The 19,662-nt window shown below is 57.8% G+C and overlaps 5 protein-coding genes across 7 annotated transcripts; 4 read left to right on the top strand and 1 right to left on the bottom strand.

Annotated features, from left to right (window-relative positions):
* Positions 1-1,228: 1,228 nt before the first annotated feature.
* Positions 1,229-4,352, bottom strand: JDV02_005047 (uncharacterized protein). Its single transcript, XM_047986300.1, has one exon. The coding sequence runs from the start codon at positions 4,287-4,289 to the stop codon at positions 1,494-1,496; it is 2,796 nt and encodes a 931-aa protein (XP_047842280.1). The 5' UTR covers positions 4,290-4,352; the 3' UTR covers positions 1,229-1,493.
* Positions 4,353-4,521: 169 nt separating this feature from the next.
* JDV02_005046 (uncharacterized protein) lies at positions 4,522-7,903 on the top strand. Of its 2 annotated transcripts, XM_047986298.1 has the most exons (3): positions 4,522-4,755; positions 4,807-5,520; positions 5,575-7,903. In XM_047986298.1, the coding sequence occupies exons 1-3, from the start codon at positions 4,660-4,662 to the stop codon at positions 7,375-7,377; spliced, it is 2,613 nt and encodes an 870-aa protein (XP_047842278.1). In that variant the 5' UTR covers positions 4,522-4,659; the 3' UTR covers positions 7,378-7,903. The 2 variants fall into 2 exon arrangements, with proteins under 2 accessions (XP_047842278.1, XP_047842279.1); XM_047986299.1 differs by having other exon boundaries at positions 4,522-5,520.
* Positions 7,904-9,368: 1,465 nt separating this feature from the next.
* On the top strand, positions 9,369-9,861 carry JDV02_005045 (uncharacterized protein; the record flags this gene model as incomplete). Its single annotated transcript, XM_047986297.1, has 1 exon — positions 9,369-9,861. One exon carries the CDS (start codon positions 9,369-9,371, stop codon positions 9,849-9,851), a length of 483 nt encoding a protein of 160 aa, XP_047842277.1. The 3' UTR covers positions 9,852-9,861.
* A 374-nt stretch (positions 9,862-10,235) lies between these two features.
* Positions 10,236-12,367, top strand: JDV02_005044 (uncharacterized protein). Of its 2 annotated transcripts, none has more exons than XM_047986295.1 (2): positions 10,236-10,499; positions 10,566-12,367. In XM_047986295.1, exon 2 carries the CDS (start codon positions 10,847-10,849, stop codon positions 12,269-12,271), a length of 1,425 nt encoding a protein of 474 aa, XP_047842275.1. In that variant the 5' UTR covers positions 10,236-10,499; positions 10,566-10,846; the 3' UTR covers positions 12,272-12,367. The 2 variants fall into 2 exon arrangements, with proteins under 2 accessions (XP_047842275.1, XP_047842276.1); XM_047986296.1 differs by having other exon boundaries at positions 10,236-10,696; positions 10,756-12,367.
* A 277-nt stretch (positions 12,368-12,644) lies between these two features.
* SEC8 (Xaa-Pro aminopeptidase) lies at positions 12,645-16,435 on the top strand. The gene is made up of 2 exons (XM_047986294.1): positions 12,645-15,495; positions 15,547-16,435. Exons 1-2 carry the CDS (start codon positions 12,926-12,928, stop codon positions 16,196-16,198), a joined length of 3,222 nt encoding a protein of 1,073 aa, XP_047842274.1. The 5' UTR covers positions 12,645-12,925; the 3' UTR covers positions 16,199-16,435.
* Positions 16,436-19,662: the final 3,227 nt, after the last annotated feature.

Genomic DNA, 19,662 nt, shown 5'->3' with positions numbered 1-19,662 from the left:
TTTCGTACATACTATCAGAGAGAGAGAAAGCGACTCGTGCTGCTGCTGCTGCTGGTTGGCGCGCCGCGACAGGCAAAGGAGCGAACCGAACGACATCGGAGCTGATGTCAATGCGGGTGTGGGCGAGGCGCCGCTGGTGATTGGATCTGCCGTAGATTGATAAACAAATAAAATAGATTGAATGAAACGAATCCGGCGATGATGCAGGGGCATGGATCTTGACGAAAACCCACCTCCCCACGACGACGTCGTCGTGCTGCATAATGGTATGAACCGCTGCGACGCAATCGCGCGGTATATACTTTCCATCCAGAGGTCAGTCCATATCTCCAGTGAGGGCGTGATGATGCTCTTTTTTTTGTCTTTCCTCTACTAAGTTGCTTGGCCTAGACACGTGCTTAATCCACGCGGACGCACCACAATGCATGAGGATATGCAAAGGGAAAAAACGAAAAGCAAAATCGTCTGCAATGCTGATGCTGTAGCGCAAGCCGTGACATTAACCAACTTGAACAGCGTTCTGCCATGCCCTTTAGAGTAATCAGCTCGTGAGAGGCCTTATTCTGGGCCTTCAGAAAGGTTCAACTATTCGAAACTTTGCAAACCACCGACGCAAGCCTCTCGCTCGCAAGCCGGCCTTGCATATCTATTCATGCCATGCGTCCATCTAGCAACCCCTCGCCATCTACAGTTCCACTCGATGTGTATATTTATGTTAAAAAAAAAGCCTTGATCGAAAATCTTTGTACCAAGCACCACCTAAAAGTAACAAGCGAGCTCTCCGCTCCCCCACATGCACGCGCGCATCATCTCCACGACCGCGCCTCCCCCCCCGCGCCGCCGCCGCTTTCCACGCATTGACCGCCGGCCGCTCTCACTCGATTCCGGCATCTCCTCCGCGTGCGTCGCATCTTTGTATGCGCGATGCGCCTGCCGAACTGGCTGTAGTACCTCGCACCTACTAAGTTAGTACCAACAGCTATCTGGCTTCGACTCGGGGATCCATCCAAGCTCATGGGGAGTCGTGTCATTGATCCGTGCGCGTGACACCGCGCCGGCGCTGCGGTGTCACCCCCACCGTCAACGGCTGGGCTGGGCTGGCAGGACATGGAGACCCTGTCGGATGTCGCAAGGTAGCAGGTGGCACAGAACCACATGAGCAGCTGCCAAGGGGCAGTAAGCATACTGTAGCAGTGGTAGTAGTATCGTTCCCGCACTCCGCGCGTGGTAGCTTGGTCGTCGTGATATGTTACAGTTTTCAGACCGGAGCACGGGGTGAGTCGGCTTCATCGCGGCGGCGACCTCGTCTCCCCTCGTCTCACCTCGTCTCGTGCCGCTCTGCCGCACCGGGCTACATGTACACTAGATTACAAGACCGCAGGACTACCCAGTACGTTAGTAGGCAGGGCATGTCTCCGCAGCCAGTTCCGTCCCCCCAAACAAAGACACATCGTCGCCATGCGCATTCCTAGTCCAACGGCATGCAACGATCGTTACTCGTTCCCTGCCGCTGTCTCCGCCCGCGTCGCCTCGTAAGACAGAGGCTTCTTGTCCCATGCAACGTGCACTGGGTTTCCCGCCTCTTGCTTCGTCCTCATCGCCCTGTACTCCTCGCCCTTCTTTGCCATAATGGGTAACGTTCCCTTGAACATGCGGTGCCAGTTGGCCGCCCGTGCCTCCGGGTCACTCCCTAGAACCTCCTTCCGCCGCTTCATGATACTCCTGTAGATATGCTGCGCTCGGTGGTCTGGCAGCTCCGTGATGGCGTATTGCACCGACCAGTCGAACTTATCCTCCGGGCTTGACGGCCGCTCCACAAAGGTACCGTTGACCCGGTTGCGAATCGTCACGTACATGCCGAGGATCTCACGATCCTGCTCCTCTGGCTCCTCACCATCCTTGTCGACTTCTTCGACGGCAGAGTCGAGCTCCGTTGACTCTTCGCCAGGCTCGTCCTCGTCCTTGACTGGTTGCTCGCCGCCGGCAACTTCCGCCTTCTTGGCTTGTGTTACCAAGTCGGCAAACTTGCGCTCAAACGTCTTGAGGTTGCTCAACTTGTCGTCGATGCCCTCCGTGACCCGTAAGATGAGGTTGGTGAGCGACGCCGTCGCCGTCTCCGTCTCTTGGCCTGATGACTCCGTTGCCCGTCCGCCTCCCTCCGTCGCGTCTCTGGCTTCGGCCGCCTCGCCGGCCTCTTTGATCGCCGATGAATGTGCCGTCAATGCCGCAACCATATCGTCGACATATTTTTCGCTTTGCACTTCCGTCTTGTCGCTGAGCAGTCCGCTTTGCTCAAGCGCGTCTTGGACCGCCTCCTTGACGGACGAGATGCCTAGGCTCTCGTTTTCAACCGAGTCGTCAACCATGGCCATCAATTCTTTCCAGGCCGCGTCGTTCTGCGGATCGCTCGGCGTCGCCTCGGCCGCAACCTTGTCCGTCTCATCCGACTGCGCCTGCTGAGCAGCGGCCTGGGCATTTGCCTCCTCCTGCGCCGATTTTGCCTCGCTCACTTCCCGGCTGAGACCGATAATCTCTCGCTTGACTTGCTCCACGGACGGCTTGCCCGCTTCCTGGGTCCGTCTCATTTCCTCTTCGGTGACGGGCTCGACGAAGAAATATGTCAATGGAACTTTGGTCGGACGTGTCTCCACGTGCAACCGCAGCGTTCTTTTGGGGAATCTCTCTGTCGCTCGATCCATGAGATCATTGAGCAGGGCAACACTGCACATGAACTCCTGGTCTCCCAATCGTAGGTCTGGCGTGCCGTGGATGGCGTGGTCCATCTCCGACAAGGGGATATACTGAAATCCAAAAATGCGCTGTGTGTTGTGGAACGCCACAAAGATGCCATCCATCCGCCCCATCCGAACTTGTAATGAGTATTTGAGAAAGGCCGCCCGAATCATGTCGTAATACTCGCGCTCAAACGATTCCCACTGGCCAAAACGTTTCCGAATCTCATAGCCAACGCCCTTTTCGTAGCCTTCCACGTCCATGCGGATAGACACGACCGCCCTCGTCTTCAAATCGAACATGCCAGACCCAGGTAGTCGCGGGTCATGAGCGTCAAGCTGCGACCGCATCATGAAATCACCCAATGTCGTGTAGTGGTATGATTCTTCGGCGTTGCGCTCCTGCTTGGGGATCTGGTGCGACTTGGTCCGGCGGTAACGCTCGAACTCCTCCGTGGGTAGTGTGAAAAACTTTTCCATGGACCTGCCGAGAAGGCTGAGAATGTTGTCGGTGTCATACTCCTTGCTAGAATCGAGGGCATAGACGCCATCCTGGTACCGGGCAAAGGCCGCTGCTGGCCCGCGGGAAAGGGCTGTAAACCTTGTCGACTCTGGTTCCAGCGACCGCGTCAGGTTGTCGAATGTCGGCTCGCGCCACGCAGATAGCAGAAAGTGGAAGTGTGAGAGTATGGAAGTCATGCTCGATGTGGAGCCACAGTACTTCTTGCTGTGTTTGGCGCTGAGCTGCCGAAGCTTGACATCTTCGGACGAGGTGATGTACTCGGACAGGGCGCTATAGTCGAACTCCGCCACCGGCATGATCGTAGCTAGTGAAGGATCGAAATTGAAGACTCCTGAGCGGTGGTCTTGAATGTGGTAGACGCCTGGGTTGAAGAGCACGCGGTCGAGGTTGTGCGCGAGCTGTGGAACGTTTGAGGGCCCCTCTTCTATTGGGCAGAGTTTTAACTGTCGCGGTCGAATGATCTTGACGTCGAGTGGAACTTTCGCCATGGTTTTCTTGGCCGTACTGCTAGCCGGCTTTCTGGAGCTGCCGCCGTCTTTCTCAGGCCTCCATGAGCTGACTTCTTGCGCTGCATCTTTTATTCCCCTCGCCACAGGCTCGCCTGAGAGATTCGGTGGGAAACCTGCCACCTTGGCAGGGTTTGATCGCAGCGCCGATCGCAAAGATCTCCAGGTGCCTGCTCCTGCCTCATGTTTGGCAGGCGACGGTGTCGCGCCATTGACTGGCTCTTCCTGCCCGCGCTCTGTTTGCTGAGATGCCGGCGCCCCTCCTTGCGTATCCTCTGGTGCCGGCCATTTGGCGACGTCGTTCGGAATGAATGTGGCGTTGGACTCTGCTTGGCTGACTTTTGCGTGTCGTCTCTTCGTTTTGCCATTCTTTTGCTTGCCTTTTTTCCATGGTTTTCGAGCTTGTTTTGCCGATCGCGAGTGACTCGTGGTCGAGAAGCTCCTTGGGGGAGGTAAAGCAGGCGGACAGGCAGCAAGGTGGGATGTGCTAGCGGCCAATCTACCACGAAAACATATGAAGCGAAGCATTTTGGACGTCGAGGGGCCCGACGGTCCAAAGAATGGGCATGATCAGAGTGATGACGAGCAATGATTGCTGTTGTGTCGCGACAAAAAGATCCGCCGCTATCGATAAGTTGCCGCGGAAGTTCTTCGGTGGCCAGCTGTGGATTGGTCCCACGTGATTGGCTCCGTGCAACAGTTAGCGACCTACCCGCTAGTACGTAATGCACTGTAACACATATACCAGCACCCGAACCACCTTCCATTGAGCTTGGGCAACGACGCTGGCGCACCGCCAACCTGGCCACTGGTAACATTCGTCTTCGACCACCTTGGCCGCCATCATCACAATAAGCCACGCTTTCTCGCAGGGGGGAGTCCTTGCGCTTCCTCAGCCATGGGTGCAAGCGACTCCAAGATCGTCTTCAAGCAGGGCATCTTCCGGCTGTCGGAGGAACGGCACATCCCCGCCGACGACACATACTGGACCTCGGTTTGTACGATCCGTCACGACGGCCGCGACATACTGCTGATATCCCTTTAGTTCTGGGAGCTTCCAGAATCGTCAGAGGATGTTTTTAGTCTCTTCTCACCCGCCGACATTCGCCGCACCCGCGACCGAGCCCTGGAGAATATAGAGACCCTCATACTCGCATTGACGTCACGCCTGTTCATCCTACGGCATCACCCATCGTTTCCGGATCCCGAGCTTGCGCCCGAACGCGACGCCCTGAATTGTATACGAGTCTTGACCCGCCTGCTGCCTTATCTCTACGAGAAGGACAGCCTCGCCTCCTGGGAAGAGCGCTTCTTCTGGGCCGCGCGCCGGAAGAAGACTCGCAAGGCCGCCATCGCCAACGAGGTCCTATTCGACGAAGCGCAGGCCGATAAGCAAGAAGCCAAGCCGGAGGCTGTAGAATTCGAAGATGCGAAACCACTAGCGGAAGAGTTGATTGATACCTTGGTCGACCTGCTCTTCTATTCCGATCTGACAATATCTCGCCAGCCGCACGGACACCCCAAGGTGACATATGCGATATGGCAAAGCGGCGTCGGATGCCACAACACAGTGGCGACAACCAAGGAATATGAGAGCAACCGATGTGAAATATTGCGACTACTTCTTGCTCTTGCTGGACAGAGCATGTACATGACGCCTTCGGTGCTGCCGCAACGAGGAGTGAGGAGCTTGACGTATCTGTGCACATGTCAGGACAAGCAGATTGTCTTATCCGTCCTGTGCTCCCTGCTCAACACCGTAGGTACTTTTACTCCCGGCTGGAACCTGCAAGTTGCTGACGCTTGACACTAGGCGCTAAAATACAATCCCGCAAGCTGGCGGGTGCCGTACAATACACTGGTGTTCAAAGATACTAAGCAGATTCTAGTGACGGACTCGCTGCAGTTCCTGCTGGCCTTGCTTGTGTACCCCATACCAGAAGATATACCGGTCCAAAAGAACTTTTACAGACACTTTCTTGGACGACTCCATCGCCCCCAGGACTTCCAATTCATCGTCGATGGAATGAACCGGATCCTCAGCCAGCCGCTTCAGGAGAAGACCTCATACCTGCCGGGGACGCAAGGAGCGACCAATTTTGCGCCAGAGATTCTCATGTTCTTTTGGGAAATGACGCAATGCAACAAGAGGTTTCGATCCTTCATCATCGACACGGATCGAGCGCACGATTTTGTTATTCTCACCCTGTTCTACGCGCTCGAGTACAAAAACGACTCTGCCAAGCAAGGAATTGTTCGCATGTGCGCCTTCATGTTGCAAACGTTGAGCGTCGAGCCCAGTTTTGGCAAGAGTCTGAACAAGCGCTTCGAGGGTCAAGACAGCCTGCCGGCGTGCATCCGGATCAATGGCTTCAGGGGCACGTACACGGATTTCCTCATCCATTCCATCTACACCCTAATTACAACTAGTCAGGGCAACTTTGCGGCAGTATACCCGGCACTCCTGGCCGTCATCAACAACATCGCACCCCATATCGAAAAGCTCAGTGCTTCTGGCAGCTCGCAGCTCATGCACCTATTTACGTCCATGTCCTCGCCCTCATTTTTGCTGGCCAACGAGACCAACCACACACTTCTCCACTCGCTACTGGAGTCGGTGAGTTGCATTGTCGAGCACAACTATCGCAAAAATCCGGAGCTGGTGCTGGCGATTGTCAAGAACAAGAAGCGCATCGAGGCGCTGCGGACATTCACGCTGGAGAGCGGGCAGGAGGAACTGGAGCGGCGAAACAGGCGAAAGAAGGACGACGGCGATTCGTTGGACCCATCATCTGTGCGCAGCTCCGTCGACAGCGCACGGAGCCCGGCGAATGCACCGGCTCGCTCGCAAACTCTGGATGAGGTGCCCGAGGATGGCACCTTTGCCATCGGTGACGACGAGGATGACAGCGACGAGGACCCGGAGCCGACTCCAGCGCCGTCCACCGTCAGCGAGAACCAGTCACAGAACTCGTCGACGGCGAACGTCGACGATGCACTTCCAGTCCAGCTGCGGGGCATGTCCGAGAAGGCGCGTGGCAAGATGCCGGCGGGGGCCAGGTCGTTTTCGCGTCAGAACAGCACCACGAGCATCGCAACGCAGTCTACTTCGGCGCCGGCCCCGGGAGCCACGTTCGAGCCGACAGCTCAGTGGATCGACAGCTGGCTGCCTGAGCTCCCCTTGCACACTCTCCTGACAGTTATACAGCAGGTGTCGAGCCTGTTGCCTCGGCAGGACGCCGGCAAAGACGTCGGAGGGGTCGACTTGATGATTCGCATCAAGGAGACGGAGTTTGTCGGAGTCGAACCGTCGCCGCCGCGGACGCATTTGTTTGAGTGGTCACAACTGGCGCTGGCTTGGTACGAGTCGCTCCTCTGGGGTGTCGTGTTCACGAGCGAGATGCAGATCGCCAAAGGTACCATGGGCATCTGGAACGGCACGGCCATCAAGCTGTTCCGGGTCCAGGAGACGGCGCCAGAGGGGCCGACGCTGACGTCGCCCCGAGGCGCGGTGGATGCGGTTGGAAGCAATATTGTGTCCCGCATCGGACAGATCAACATTCGCGGTGGATCGGCAAACGCTGGCTCCGGCGCGTCAGCGAGGAGCAGCAGCTGAGCTATGGCACTTGGCCATGGTTGTCAGGAGACGCCCAGTGCCACGGAGCCAGGATGGGGGGCTTGTCCTGGTGTGGATGTGATCGGCAGGCAGGTGTGGCTTATCGGAGTTCGGGACGCCAATAGCCAACGGGAACCCTGAAGTGAGCTGCAAGACGAGAAGAGACCCGGACGATTTGCACCGGAGGCTGGTTCGGTCTGACCGACTCGGACAGCGATGGGGGGGTGGGTTGACGCCAGATGCTTGATCATCTGGCGCCCATGTATGTATGTACTCCATCGAGGGGGACGGCGCGTGTACCAACTTGCCATGTTGCGCGTCGACAAGGCAAAGCAAGGAAGCGACTCTGTGGCGACGGGGGCTGACGTATGTGTTTGAGAGCGCGGCGTTTGTCAGGTGGCCTTGTCCAGTACAGCAGAAGCCAACGGGCAGTGATTGCTTGTTCCGAGAAAGCCTGTCGAGCTCATTAGTCGGTGTCTGTCCTGTGATGCTGTGTAATAAGGCAAGCAAGCATGTAAAACAGGAGCGGTGCCACGCATGACTTTGAGAAATGTCCGGCTGTCTCTGGAATGTGCCCCCGCAATGACGGACGGTCGTCCCATTCTTTGCCCATGCTGTCTTCTTCTTTCAAGACTATTTCTTTACGTCTTGACCCCGTTGGATGAGGGCGCGCGCGCCATGCCCACGCGCTGCCTGATAAGTAACATAAGGTAATTTCTACCCAGGTAGTATCCAGGTAACGTGGCGAGCTGCCCTGCCTTGCTTTTTCGTCCCAACAGGGTGCCATGCACAACCACGAACGGTTTTTTGGGGTGGCTGCCACTGCATCACTGACTGGCAGGTTGGTGGTGGTGGTGGTGGTGGATGGCAGATCGGAGCACCTCGCCCGTCGTGGCGTTGGCCCATGTCATGCCAAGCAGGGCCCAGGGCAGGGCAGGGCCCATCATTTCCGCAAGATCCGTTGCGCGCGCAGCCGCCCTCGCGACCTGGAAGGAGCACCGCCACGTTTGTTTCAGAGGCCTGTCTTTGTCCGTCCCGCGCGCCTTGTCCCCGCCCCCCCCCCCTCTTCCCCCGTCATCAGTGTGTGTTGGTGTAAGCCTAGCCCGTACTGTACATACTGTACGGAGTACAGTATGAGTATGTAGCACTGCAGCGAGCGGCTCGAATGAATGAATGAATGAATGAATGACGGCGAGGTGGTCTTTGTTTTTGGCGCGGGTCGACAAGCCACAATGGAAGTGCAACAGTGTGTCTGTTACCTGTTGTGCTTATTAGGGGGGAGGGGTGGGCGTGTGCGTGCGTGATCTGTTGTCTTTCTATCGTCTGGCGATGGGAGTTTGGGAGTGAAATGGTCATTGGACTATATTCGTACGAAGTACCTCCTTCATACGTGAGCTGGGTGTGTCTCTGCATCTTTTGCATGGGACGACCGCGGGCCAGGCTGTGCGGCTGCCTAATAACTGCGTCCCCCCCCCCCGGGATGTTCTGGAAGCTTAGGTCAAGTACCAAACCCAGTTGCCTTGGTGCAGTACAGTGTATTTACCGTTACGAAATCTTGACCATGGGCTCATGTGTGTGTGTGTGTGTCCGTTGTTCGATCGCCCAACTGGTATGTACGTAGCGGGTTGAGCCAAGGTCACGAGGCGCTTACACGGGGACGATGCTCCGGCCGTGATGATGAAGAATTAATGCCGCTGCCTCGAACGCACGCGAGTTTTTGGGATGTGCGTACGTAGGTAGTGTCCTTGTCGTTCTTATGAAGTCACCACTCAGGATCGCGCGTTAGTTTCTCTGTACGTGTGCAGTTGGGCTTCCTGGCCAGTCTGCTGAGGGGAGAGAGACAGAGAGAGTCGCTCTACTTATCCGTTCTTCTTCCAAGGTTGGCTGGCGCCCCTCGATGCCTGCCAGAGGCCAACAAAGGATGATCCCCTCCCCCCGGCTAACATGTTCATCATCAGATGCGTCTCCCACACTGTGTCGCGGCATTCCTCATGCCTCACGCCGCGGCGGCAGCGTCCATCTCCCTCCCGAGTTCCGGATGGCAGCCACCCCCCGCCGCCGCCGCCGTCAGCATGTCACTCCGCGACGACTCGTGGGCGTGCTCGGGCGATAGCGCCATGTGCGAAATGTCCGTCACGGCGCACGACATCGACAAGGGCCGCTGGTCCGTCTTCGAGATGATCCGCGACAACGTGCGCGGCCACGACGACCGGGACGTGTACACCAACGGGAAGCACATTGCGTGCGTCAAGTACTCGCAGGGCCCGGGGGGCTTCTGCCTCTTCTTCGAGGGCGTCAAGAAGGGCAGCGGCACCATGGCGCAGGTGCACAGCTTGCTCAATGAGCTCGAGAAGAAGAGCTGCAGCAAGTGCGCCTGGATTCGTGTCAGCCCAGACGATCCCCAGGACAAGGGCGTCCTCAAGCTGGATTATGTTGGGAAAGTCGACTGCGATCCTTCTTGCGGTCCACGTTAAGGATTGAGGCTACTACAAAGTACTGCTACCGGATTCCCTGGCGGTTAGTTATGTCGACACCAAACAGGATTGATTGTCTCGTGGTGTGCTCACTGCTGTTCCTCCTCCAGGACAGAGTGCCACCCCCCCCCCCCCCAGTTCAGCCACGCGCGTGGCGCCACTGCCAGGACGGGCCGGCCAAGGAAGGAAGCTTGACAGGGATCCTGCCCTGGTTGTTTGAGGTGGGGAGGCCCATCGCGGCTGGTGGTGGTGCTGGACTCTGTTAAAGCAGTGGTTGCGACGCGGCTCTCTGACTTGGACTGGGGCCAAAGGACCCTCGTTAATTAAGACCAGGAGAGCAGGCGCTCGTGGGGACAGCATGACGGGTCGCCGTGGGATGGGTGTGTGTGTACAAGCTCGTACGCAGTGCGATACTGGCCCTTCCTGGGCCAGCCGAGAAATAAATACCATTCAAGCCTCGTGTGCCTGATCTTTCCCCTGTTCTTGTTATCCGGGGTGGCTTTGGGCATCCACGACTGCCTACCCGCAGTAATAGCCTGGCGGACCCTTTTCCAGACACGGACTGAGCGCAGCCCGGCGACGATGGCTCACGCAGAGGGCGAGGCGGGCGCGGCCCTCGGCGAGGACGTCAAGCCATACAAGATCCACGTGAGGCACCAATACTCGACGAGAGACCCATCCAGGCCGGTAGACATGCTGATAACCAGGCTCAAGGTGTCGACCAAATACCTCGACCTGACGAGGCAAAAGCTCGAGCTTACACGGTTGCCGCACGACATCCCGCGCCCTCGATCCAGCGACTGGTGGGATCCCAAGCCCGTTGTCGAGCCTCTCGTTGACTACTGGTGAGTGGTCGAGCGTAATCCAAGCTCCTGGGTCGCGCAGCTGATGGCAAGGTTCGCAGGCTCGAGCACTTCTCCTGGCGCGCCCAAGAGGAGCATCTCAACGCCAGGGTGCCGCAGTTCCGCACCGCCATCAACACGACCGCCTCCGACATGCCCTGCCGCATACACTTTATCCACGCCCGCTCGCCGCACTTGACCGCGATTCCTCTCCTTCTGATACCCCCGTTTCCGTTTACGAACCTGTCGCTTGCACACTTGATTCCCCTGTTCACGGAGCCGAATGATGCCTCTACGGCGCAGCCGTTCCATCTCGTCATCCCATCGCTGCCGGGCATGGGATTCAGCGACGGCCTCAGCAACGGGGCGCAACTGGTTCCGACGGTGGCGGACATGCTCGAAGTGCTCATGAAGAGGCTGGACTATAGACATTACCTGGTGTCCAACTCGGGCCCGGCTGTGGATGCACTGCCGTCAGTCGATTGGAAGATCGCAAGCCATCTCGCGACGCACTATGCAGACTCGTGCCTCGGGTCGCACTTTGTCTCGCCCCCGCTACATGCGCCGACGTCTCGAGACTCATGGGTGGAATGGGCCAAGTGGACGGCGGTCAGCGTCCTCCAGGCGCCGATGCTGGGCTACTCTCGCCAGGACATCGAAGCCCTGAGGAAGGACCGGCAACGACAGAGGTGGCCATCCAACCATAGCCCGGCACCGGCGATGCTGGGGTTTGGCAGCGATGGCGAATACGAGCCGAACACGCTTGCGTACGCCCTGTGCGACTCACCTCTGGGACTAATCCTATTTTTCGTCATGGCACTGCGCATAATAGGGCCCGAGAAGGATCTGGCGCCAGAGGAGCTTATCAAGCTCACTGAGTTGACTTGGTTGCCCGGGCCGGAAGGGATGATGAGGCTGTGGGCGCGATGTGCATCCGACTCGGACGACAGCAAGATAAGACCGACTCATAGGCCAAGAGTCGGAATAACAGTCTTCCTAGGCGATGCAGAGCGTTCCAAGGGGGACGCAACGGAAGCAACAGTCGGCTTGCCTGGGCGAGCCGCACACCGATATGCGTGTCCAGCGTGGGCGAACTCGGCTTATAATGTCGTGGCGACAACCCGCATGTCCGGCAACCCGGGGCTTCTCGTATGGGAGAGACCAGATGTGATTGTTTCCGGCGTACGAGCGCTTGCCAAGGCAGTGCTACGCCTAGAACCCAGGTTGCGGCCGCCGCAGGAACCCGGGGCGGCGCTGCTCGAGCAGGTGGTCGTCGAGGGCGGACACAGCGCACCGGCTGAGATCTCGGGCACGACGATTCAAGCAACGGGAGACGACGCGGTAGGAGCTCGAAGCGAGAGCTATGTAGCGTTCCCGAAGCCGGACGAGCGCGAGGAGGAGCTGCAAGAAAGCGGGAACCCGCATGACGATGATGCTTCCCCGCAAAGAGCGACGCGACCTGTCACGCCGGGGAAAGAGGTCTCGCCCGTGAGATCGCATAGTGGGAGCAGTAAGGGGGGTCGCGAGTCGAGCGAAGGGAGCCCCAACACCGTCATTGCGATCCAGGTCGGCGTTTGAAGGGGGGCGTGGCGACTCTATACGAAGTATGATGTACAACTCCGATTCCTGGTATAACAATTGGCCAAGTAACAGGCCACAGTAATGAAATAAGGAAAAACTACATGTCCAAGGTAGCCAGCCATGGCAGCGGGTGCCGCTGTTTTGTGCGTAGATTCGGAAAGTTGACCTAGAGCAATAGGCCGTGTGGAGTGGATGAGGTTGAGAACTTATAGGTACTGTAGGTACGAAGTACACTGTACTGTAGCGTACGGTACTAAACTGCAGTGGTGCGGAATGGATTAACTTGGTCCGCGCATCCACGACGTTGAGGTGACAGCCCGCCCAAGCTCCAGGCGCTACGCCGCCGCCAACTAGCGACGCAGCCCAGCACCACCACCTCATCAATCACATCTCCAGCTGGCCTCCACTGTTGCTCCCCGAGCTTCCTCGAGCCCCCAAACTTTACCATTCTCAACGCCGCCGACGGCCACCACCACCGTACTGCGGCTGCGCACCGACCAGCGAAAGCAGACAACACCAGGGGAAAGGCAACGACACTCTCGCCCAGTTCGCGTCGTCGACAATGTCCCCGCGGATCCCCTGACGCACCTGAGACTGTCCCGCCCCTCCCACGACGACGACGACGCCGCCGCCGCTGCCACTGCCGCCAGCATGTCGAACCGCTACGGCGCGCCGCCGATGCGCAATGGCAACGGCTATGGCAACATGGGGCGAACCGATGACGATTACGATCCTTATGGTGAGGGCTACGCCTCCGACAGATACGGCCCACGCCCATCCACCTCATCGTCGCGCGGCGGCCCCCGTCCATCCACGTCGTCCTCGCGCGGCCCTCCACCATCGGTGCGCGCGATGCCTTCGCGATCCCACGTCCGCGAGACAAGCGCGGAGAGGCAAATCACTCAAGTCCTAGAGCACATACGATCCGAGTGGCCGTCCTTGTGCGACGGCGATTGCGTCCCCGTCCAGCTCGCCCTGCAGCTTCTCGACTCGAGCTCCGTCGGTCGCGCCCACGACTATCGCAAGTTTCAGAAGACGCATGCGTACCTGCAAGACTCGCTCAAGAACATCGTGCACGAGCACCACCAAGGCTTCAACAGCTCGATAGGCACGTTCCACAAGATCCAGGGCAGCATTCAAGCGTCGCAGAAGCGCGTCCGCGCGCTCAAGGACTCGCTTGCATCCGCCAAAACGAGCCTCTGCTCCACTGACCCCGAGCTCAAGAAGCTTTCGGCAACCTCGCATGGCTACGACGAGCTTTTGCAGACCCTCAATGAATTAGACGATCTTCGCGCCGTTCCTGACCAGCTCGAGGCCCGGATATCCGAGAAACGCTTCCTCACCGCGGTCGAGGTCTTGCAGAATGCACTGCGGAAGCTCCGCCGGCCGGAGCTCGATGGCATTGGCGCTCTGAGCGACCTGAGAGGCTATTTGGCGAACCAGGAGACGGCTTTGATGGACATCCTTGTCGAGGAGCTCCACGAGCATCTATACCTCAAGTCGCCGTACTGCCAGGAGCGGTGGCAGAGCTTGGCTAAAAGCCAGGGCGCCTTCTCTGACGGCTACAGAGATGCCAACACCATCTCGCCCTTTCACACTGTACTGGACTCTATTGACGTCGAGAAGCCCGTCACGGAGGATCCGATGAAGAATCCAGAGGCGGATACATTCTACTACGTCTCCCTGCTTGTCGAGGCACTCAACAAGCTGGGCAGGTTGCAGAACGCCGTCGAGACTCTGAAGCAAAGACTTCCAGTCGAGCTTTTTGGAATCGTCAACGAGACGATCAACGAAGTAGACCAGCGACACCCAAGTAGTCTTCGGGGAGGCAACGGCAAAGCCGAAGGGCTACTGCTCTATGGAACTCGAGAACTGCAGATGAGAGCCGATGTCATCTACGACTTATTGTGGACTCTTTATGGCAAATTCGAGGCCATTGGCGAAGGCCATCGAGTCTTCCACGAGTCTATCAAGGCGCTCATCCGAAGAGAGGGTGCCGGCAATAATATTGCACTGCTTGGGAGCTTCAAAGAATTATGGAATTTGTACCAGAATGAGATCAGGTCTCTTCTGCACAATTACGTCACTACGGATGCCGACGTGTACCAGTTCGACTCGCCGACGCCAGGGGGGAACCCCAACGGCAGCAAGGATGCCATGCGTGAGCACTTGTTCAAGTTTGCAGAGGCGGACTCCAAGTCAGTGGACATGGTCACCGAATATGATGCCCTTGAGGGCATTATTCACGCGACAGTTCCTGGTTTGACGAGCAACTCGCGCAAGCCGGGCGCCGACTTGAGGAAGAATCGGGTCACTGCCGAGCCTGGACTCACAAGACGCGATACCGGCAACTTTGGCACTGCCAAGCAGACCATTGGCTCCTACAAGTCGCTCGTGGAGCCGAGTGTCTTCAACATGAGCCTTTTATTGCCACCAACCCTCATCTTTCTACAACGACTAAAGACCATCGTGCCTCCCGGCTCTGACCTTGCCACCAGCACACTGACCACATTCCTCGACAACTTTCTGGTCAACGTGTTCCAACCACAGTTGGACGAGACGCTCGATAAGCTTAGCGACACCGTCTTTGGCGAGGCGGACTCATTCACTCAGGACCCAACATGGACCCAATTCGCGGCCAAGCCCGTGTTCAAGGGTGCAACGGCCTTCTTTCAGGTAGTTACGTCGTTCTGCCGGATGCTGGGAACGATTCCGCCCGATCAGGCCCTGAGCTCCCTCATCGTGAATCAAATGTCGCGGTATTACGAGCGTTGCTTCACTTGGTACAAGTCACTGGTGACGAAGACTCAGGAGCAGGCAGCAGACTCGAGCAACCTCAGAGCGTCAGCTCGGTTCTCGGTGCAGCCGGACGACTTGCAAGAGACGATGAAGAAGCTGTGGACCGAGGATGAACTAGATCGACAGCTCCTGGAGAAGGAGGTTCACCTGCTGATTGAGCAAACCAACGAGACGAGGCTAGAGATGAACGACATTATCCAGGACCGGGACACCATCTCGTCCCTATGCCTGCTCTATACGAGCATGAAGTGGCTGGCCGCGAAGATCTCGGACTTGAGGCATATAACAATGCACGAGACGGACTCATCGCGACAGGCGTTACCGCGGCAGGCCAACAGGCGGTGGACGCTTCTGAATGACCCCAACAAGCTGAGCGCGGATGAAGGACCGGTCCACCTGCCGCTGACTCAGGAAACGGTCCAGTACGTCTCACGCGTTGCATGATGGTCGTGTCTGTGCTAACTCGATTTCAGGATCTTTGATAACATCGTGACCTCGTACGAGGAACTGGCCGGCACTGCCCTGCTGACTTTGCACATGGAGGTGCGCTGTAGAATCGCATACTCGCTACACAATACCTTGTCGCCGGATCTGGCGCCGTATCTCCTGGATCAAGAGGTCAGGGAACCGGACCCACAGATCCTGAGCCTCAACCTCGAGCTGGTGATGTTCGACGAGACGATTGTACGTTTTCTTCGCGACAAGGAGATTGCCTTTATCAGAACTGGACTGGGGCTGCTCATTAACTGCTACCTGGTCACCAACGCACGCATGGCCTCGCCCATGAACGGCAAGGGCTGTGGGCGCATGCAGCTCAACATCCTCGTGCTGCAGCAGAACCTCAAGAACATCGAGGAGGGCGTGGACCTCACAAGGGCGGCCAACTACTACGCGCTGTTTGACAGCGGATCGGATGCCGTGATCGAGAAAGCCAAAGAGGACAAGGAGAAAGGCCAGGACGGAGTTTCGGAGTCCAACAGCTTCAGCTATGACGAACTCAAGGTGCTGGTGGAGCTGTGCTTTAGCGAACAGATGGCGAACCCGGAGAGGGGCATCGCTACCGCGGCGAAGAGGAGGATGGACGAAAAGCTGCTGGGGCTGAGCGAGCACATGTGGCAAACGTGAAGGGGATACGAGGTGGGCGAGGTTAGCCCTGGGAGACTGAGGCGGAGTCGCGGGCCGCATTGCGCGGACAAGTATGCCGAGAAATTCGGTAGACTATGCTTGCAGTTGTGCAACGTCGAGAGCGGGGATGTGCGTCGGTTACCCCGTGCGCTGTTCTGTAACAACATTCAGATGAATTTAGTCTGGCGTGAACATGAGCGACAGAGTACGCCCTGCAGGTCGCCAGCAGAGCATGTACGAAGTAGAACGTATCAATCTGCGCGCAACGCTGTTTGGCGACCTCGCAGGCGCTCTCTCTCGACGACAACAACTGCATAGAGACCAGTGACGAAGATGTGCTGTTCTGCACCATCCCATGACGTCGCATGACGTCTATCGTCGATCGTTGGTCTGCATCTACAAACTACACTCATTCCTCACTCGCGACACGGCACGACGCGACACGGGAGTGCGATGTTTCAGTTCGCAGGGCGGGGCGGGTGACGTCGCCATGTCGTCGTGGGTGTGGTTTGTGTCGCGAGGCACGAACAAGAGGCTGGCTGCTGGCGTGACTTGAACCAGTACGTCTGGATGAAGAGACGCGGACGAGCCAAGGCCCAGCCAGGGTCCCTTGTTTTTCTTTTCTTTTTTGTTTCTGTTTCTGTGTGAGGGTGAGTGTCTGTGTCTGTGTATTTCGAATTGCTTTCTTTTCTTGACCTGTCTCGTATCGGCCCCGTCCGTGGTCGAGTGACTCGAGTCCCCTGGTTCTCCGGGGGCTTCGATGCCCGCTGACTGGATGGACTGGCAAGGCAATTGCGGCGGGCTTTTCTGTGCGAGTGGCTGGCGGACTGTAAAGTCCCCTGCGATGACGACATAACCGTTCTACGGTAGACGATGCCACTTGAACAGGGAATGGTGATGATCTTACCAGGCAGAAGCCGCAGTGACAAGGCGAGCCAGCAAAAGTAACATTGACTTTTTTACCCTTTTGTCTTACCCACCGGCCAGCCCCCTTCACGTATGAGGTGGTTGTGTGCCTTGCATTGCGAACATCAGCCTCGTACGAGCGTGGTGATGTGCTATACGAGGCGGTGGAATACAGATTTCCGGGGCGGTGATGAAATGCTTCGTGCCTATAGTACCTTAGTACCTACCGACCTACCTGCCCACAGTATACGACGTATACGCACGTATTTAAGCATATTTGATGGCTATTTTGGGAATGCTTTGCTTGGTTTCTTGGCTGGGTGAAGAGTCCTGTCCTGCCTGGCCTTGGGACTCTTGGCCAATTCGTGGAATGGGCCCATTGTGGGAAAATTGACACTCGACAATCGACAGGACCTGTAGCAGCGCGACCGTCGAGCCAAGCAGTAGTTAAAGGTATGTATGTATGGCGGGCGGATAGGGGGGGAGGGGGGGGGGGGATTCAGCGCGATCCTGGAGAGTTTAACGCCGCGGCGCAGTTTGTTTCTACCTTCTCTTGGATCGGGCGGGGGAATGATGCTCAGGGGCAGCACGCGCTTGTGGCGTTGCAGTTGTTGGCGGCTTCCTGGCTGCTGCTGGTGCTTGGGCCCTGTGGCGCTGGGGTTTCGCGCCGAGCGAGGCGAGGGGGAGGAGGGGGTACTAAGAGAGGGACCTGGTACCTGGATCCTGGAACTGCAAGAGCCCTCCGAGCGAAGAAGGGTAGGATTGTTGCGTCGCGATTCCCCGGTATGCACTTATCGTATCGAAGCGTGGAGGATTGTTCCATGGATCTGATGGAAGCGCTGCTGTGCCTGCCGCGATCCTCCCCCCTCCACGGGGCAGGGCACCTTCATCAGGGGGCGCATGTATAACTACCTGGCAGCTCGCATTACGTCCTCATCAGAGCATCCATCGATCCCCGCAGCCGCGCACGCAATGAAATCACCGAGGACGGGAGGGAGCCTTTCTCTCCGGCAACCAACTCTCATGCGCGCTCATCAGCAGGCCTCGGAGCCTCCCTAATACGACGAAATTGCTGACATCACGCAGCAGAGTGGGCAAGGATGGCGGCCAACGGAGGAGGCTGAGATCCGCCGCTCTCATGTTCCCATGGCAGTGGAGAAGGAGAAATAGATGGACATGATCCCGGCCCAGCTGTGCCTGCTGTAACTACGTGTCTGGCCCAGTCCTGATGTCCTGGCTTATACCTACTTACCTGCTTCGTACCTAGTAGTGGTAGTAAGTACCCGCTCGTAGTAGTAGGGTACGCGACCCAGTGCGGCAAATGGGGCGACCCATCAGGTCGATCCGTAATACTAGTACCATGTCTGAAGTGCCCTCCCTTCCCCGTCCGTAATTGAGTTTTTTTCTCTTTCAATAGATCGCGACCCCCCTTTTTTCCCAGAGGCTTGTGCTGCCCACCAGCCAGCTACGCAGGCAATCCAATGTGCGCTTAATTGATGGCAACAGCCAGGCAGGGACAGACAGGCAGGCAAGCAGGCAGGCAAGCAGATAGAAATAGGCTGGCCGGCTCACCGGGCGGGATCTCTGTGCCATTCCACGCGTCAGAGAGTCAGATGCATGCATCATGGACCGCCACCCACCGCCGCCGCCGCCTCGACTCGCGGCAGTACCTGCATGCGCCGGACAAGCCCGTGCCGGGCAGGCCGACTCGCTCGCCCTCTCGTTGACATGCGGCCATTGCTGCTCTTGCTGGTGCTGTTGGCGGTGGTAGTAGTAGTGGTGGTGGACCCTGCCTGCCAGACTGCCAGTACCGTGAGCCGTCGGCTGTCCAGTTTTTTTCAAGGACTGCTCATCATGTCATGTCCAGCTCGCCTGGGCATCGTCGCCGTTGTCGTCGTCGTCGCAGACAGATTACCACCTCGGGGTCCGGGTGTTGCGGCGGATGGTGGGGGTAAGGTAAAGAAGGTAAAAGGGGGGGGGGCCATGGACCGTTTGTTTGATGCGCCCGTGGCCGACCGGCCCTCTCATCATCAGTCTCATCTCATCTCTCCCATAATCTGCCTCTTCCCCTACCACGCGCGCGCGCACGACGTCAGAACTGATGGGCGACGGGGGAGGGGTGCCCCTGCTTGGAGGTGCTTGGCTCTCAACATGCACAGACAGGGCAGGCGACGCCCGCTCCCGTCCCGTTTCTCTCCTGCCTGCTGCTGCTGCTGCTGCTGCTGGGCGGCGCGCGCGCAGGTTTCGCGTTTCGCTGCCTCTGGCTTCTCCTTGTTTTATTTTTTTTCTTCTGTCTCACGGGAGATGCCGATAGAGATGCAGGGGGGTACGATATACTGCGTATGAATAGCATTGTCTGGGAACCCATCTCCCCCATGCGCTGCTGCGATCCGCGTTTGTCGTCGTCGTCGTCGTGGTCCGAGCAACAGCCTCGGGTACATATTTATTAAGCTTTGGGCCCGATGAGGCGTGCGCTTGCTTGCCCCTCCGCCCGTTTCCTTTTCCTGTCTGCGGGCCCCCCCCCCCATGTCCCGCACCTCGCCGGCTGGAGAAGTGAC

This window comes from Purpureocillium takamizusanense, chromosome 4 (assembly GCF_022605165.1).
Source record: "Purpureocillium takamizusanense chromosome 4, complete sequence".
NCBI classification, from domain to species: Eukaryota; Fungi; Ascomycota; class Sordariomycetes; order Hypocreales; family Ophiocordycipitaceae; genus Purpureocillium; species Purpureocillium takamizusanense.
This window is presented reverse-complemented; position numbering and strand designations above follow the sequence as displayed.

Bases quoted from the DNA above. Each gene is read 5' to 3' on its own strand.
- JDV02_005047 (XM_047986300.1), bottom strand. From the start codon at position 4,289: ATGCTTCGCTTCATATGTTTTCGTGGTAGATTGGCCGCTAGCACATCC.
- JDV02_005046 (XM_047986298.1), top strand. From the start codon at position 4,660: ATGGGTGCAAGCGACTCCAAGATCGTCTTCAAGCAGGGCATCTTCCGG. The intron at 4,756-4,806 runs GTTTGTACGATC...ATATCCCTTTAG, and splicing joins ACGACACATACTGGACCTCG to TTCTGGGAGCTTCCAGAATC. The intron at 5,521-5,574 runs GTAGGTACTTTT...GCTTGACACTAG, and splicing joins TGTGCTCCCTGCTCAACACC to GCGCTAAAATACAATCCCGC.
- JDV02_005044 (XM_047986296.1), top strand. From the start codon at position 10,434: ATGGCTCACGCAGAGGGCGAGGCGGGCGCGGCCCTCGGCGAGGACGTC. The intron at 10,697-10,755 runs GTGAGTGGTCGA...CAAGGTTCGCAG, and splicing joins GAGCCTCTCGTTGACTACTG to GCTCGAGCACTTCTCCTGGC.
- SEC8 (XM_047986294.1), top strand. From the start codon at position 12,926: ATGTCGAACCGCTACGGCGCGCCGCCGATGCGCAATGGCAACGGCTAT. The intron at 15,496-15,546 runs GTACGTCTCACG...ACTCGATTTCAG, and splicing joins CTGACTCAGGAAACGGTCCA to GATCTTTGATAACATCGTGA.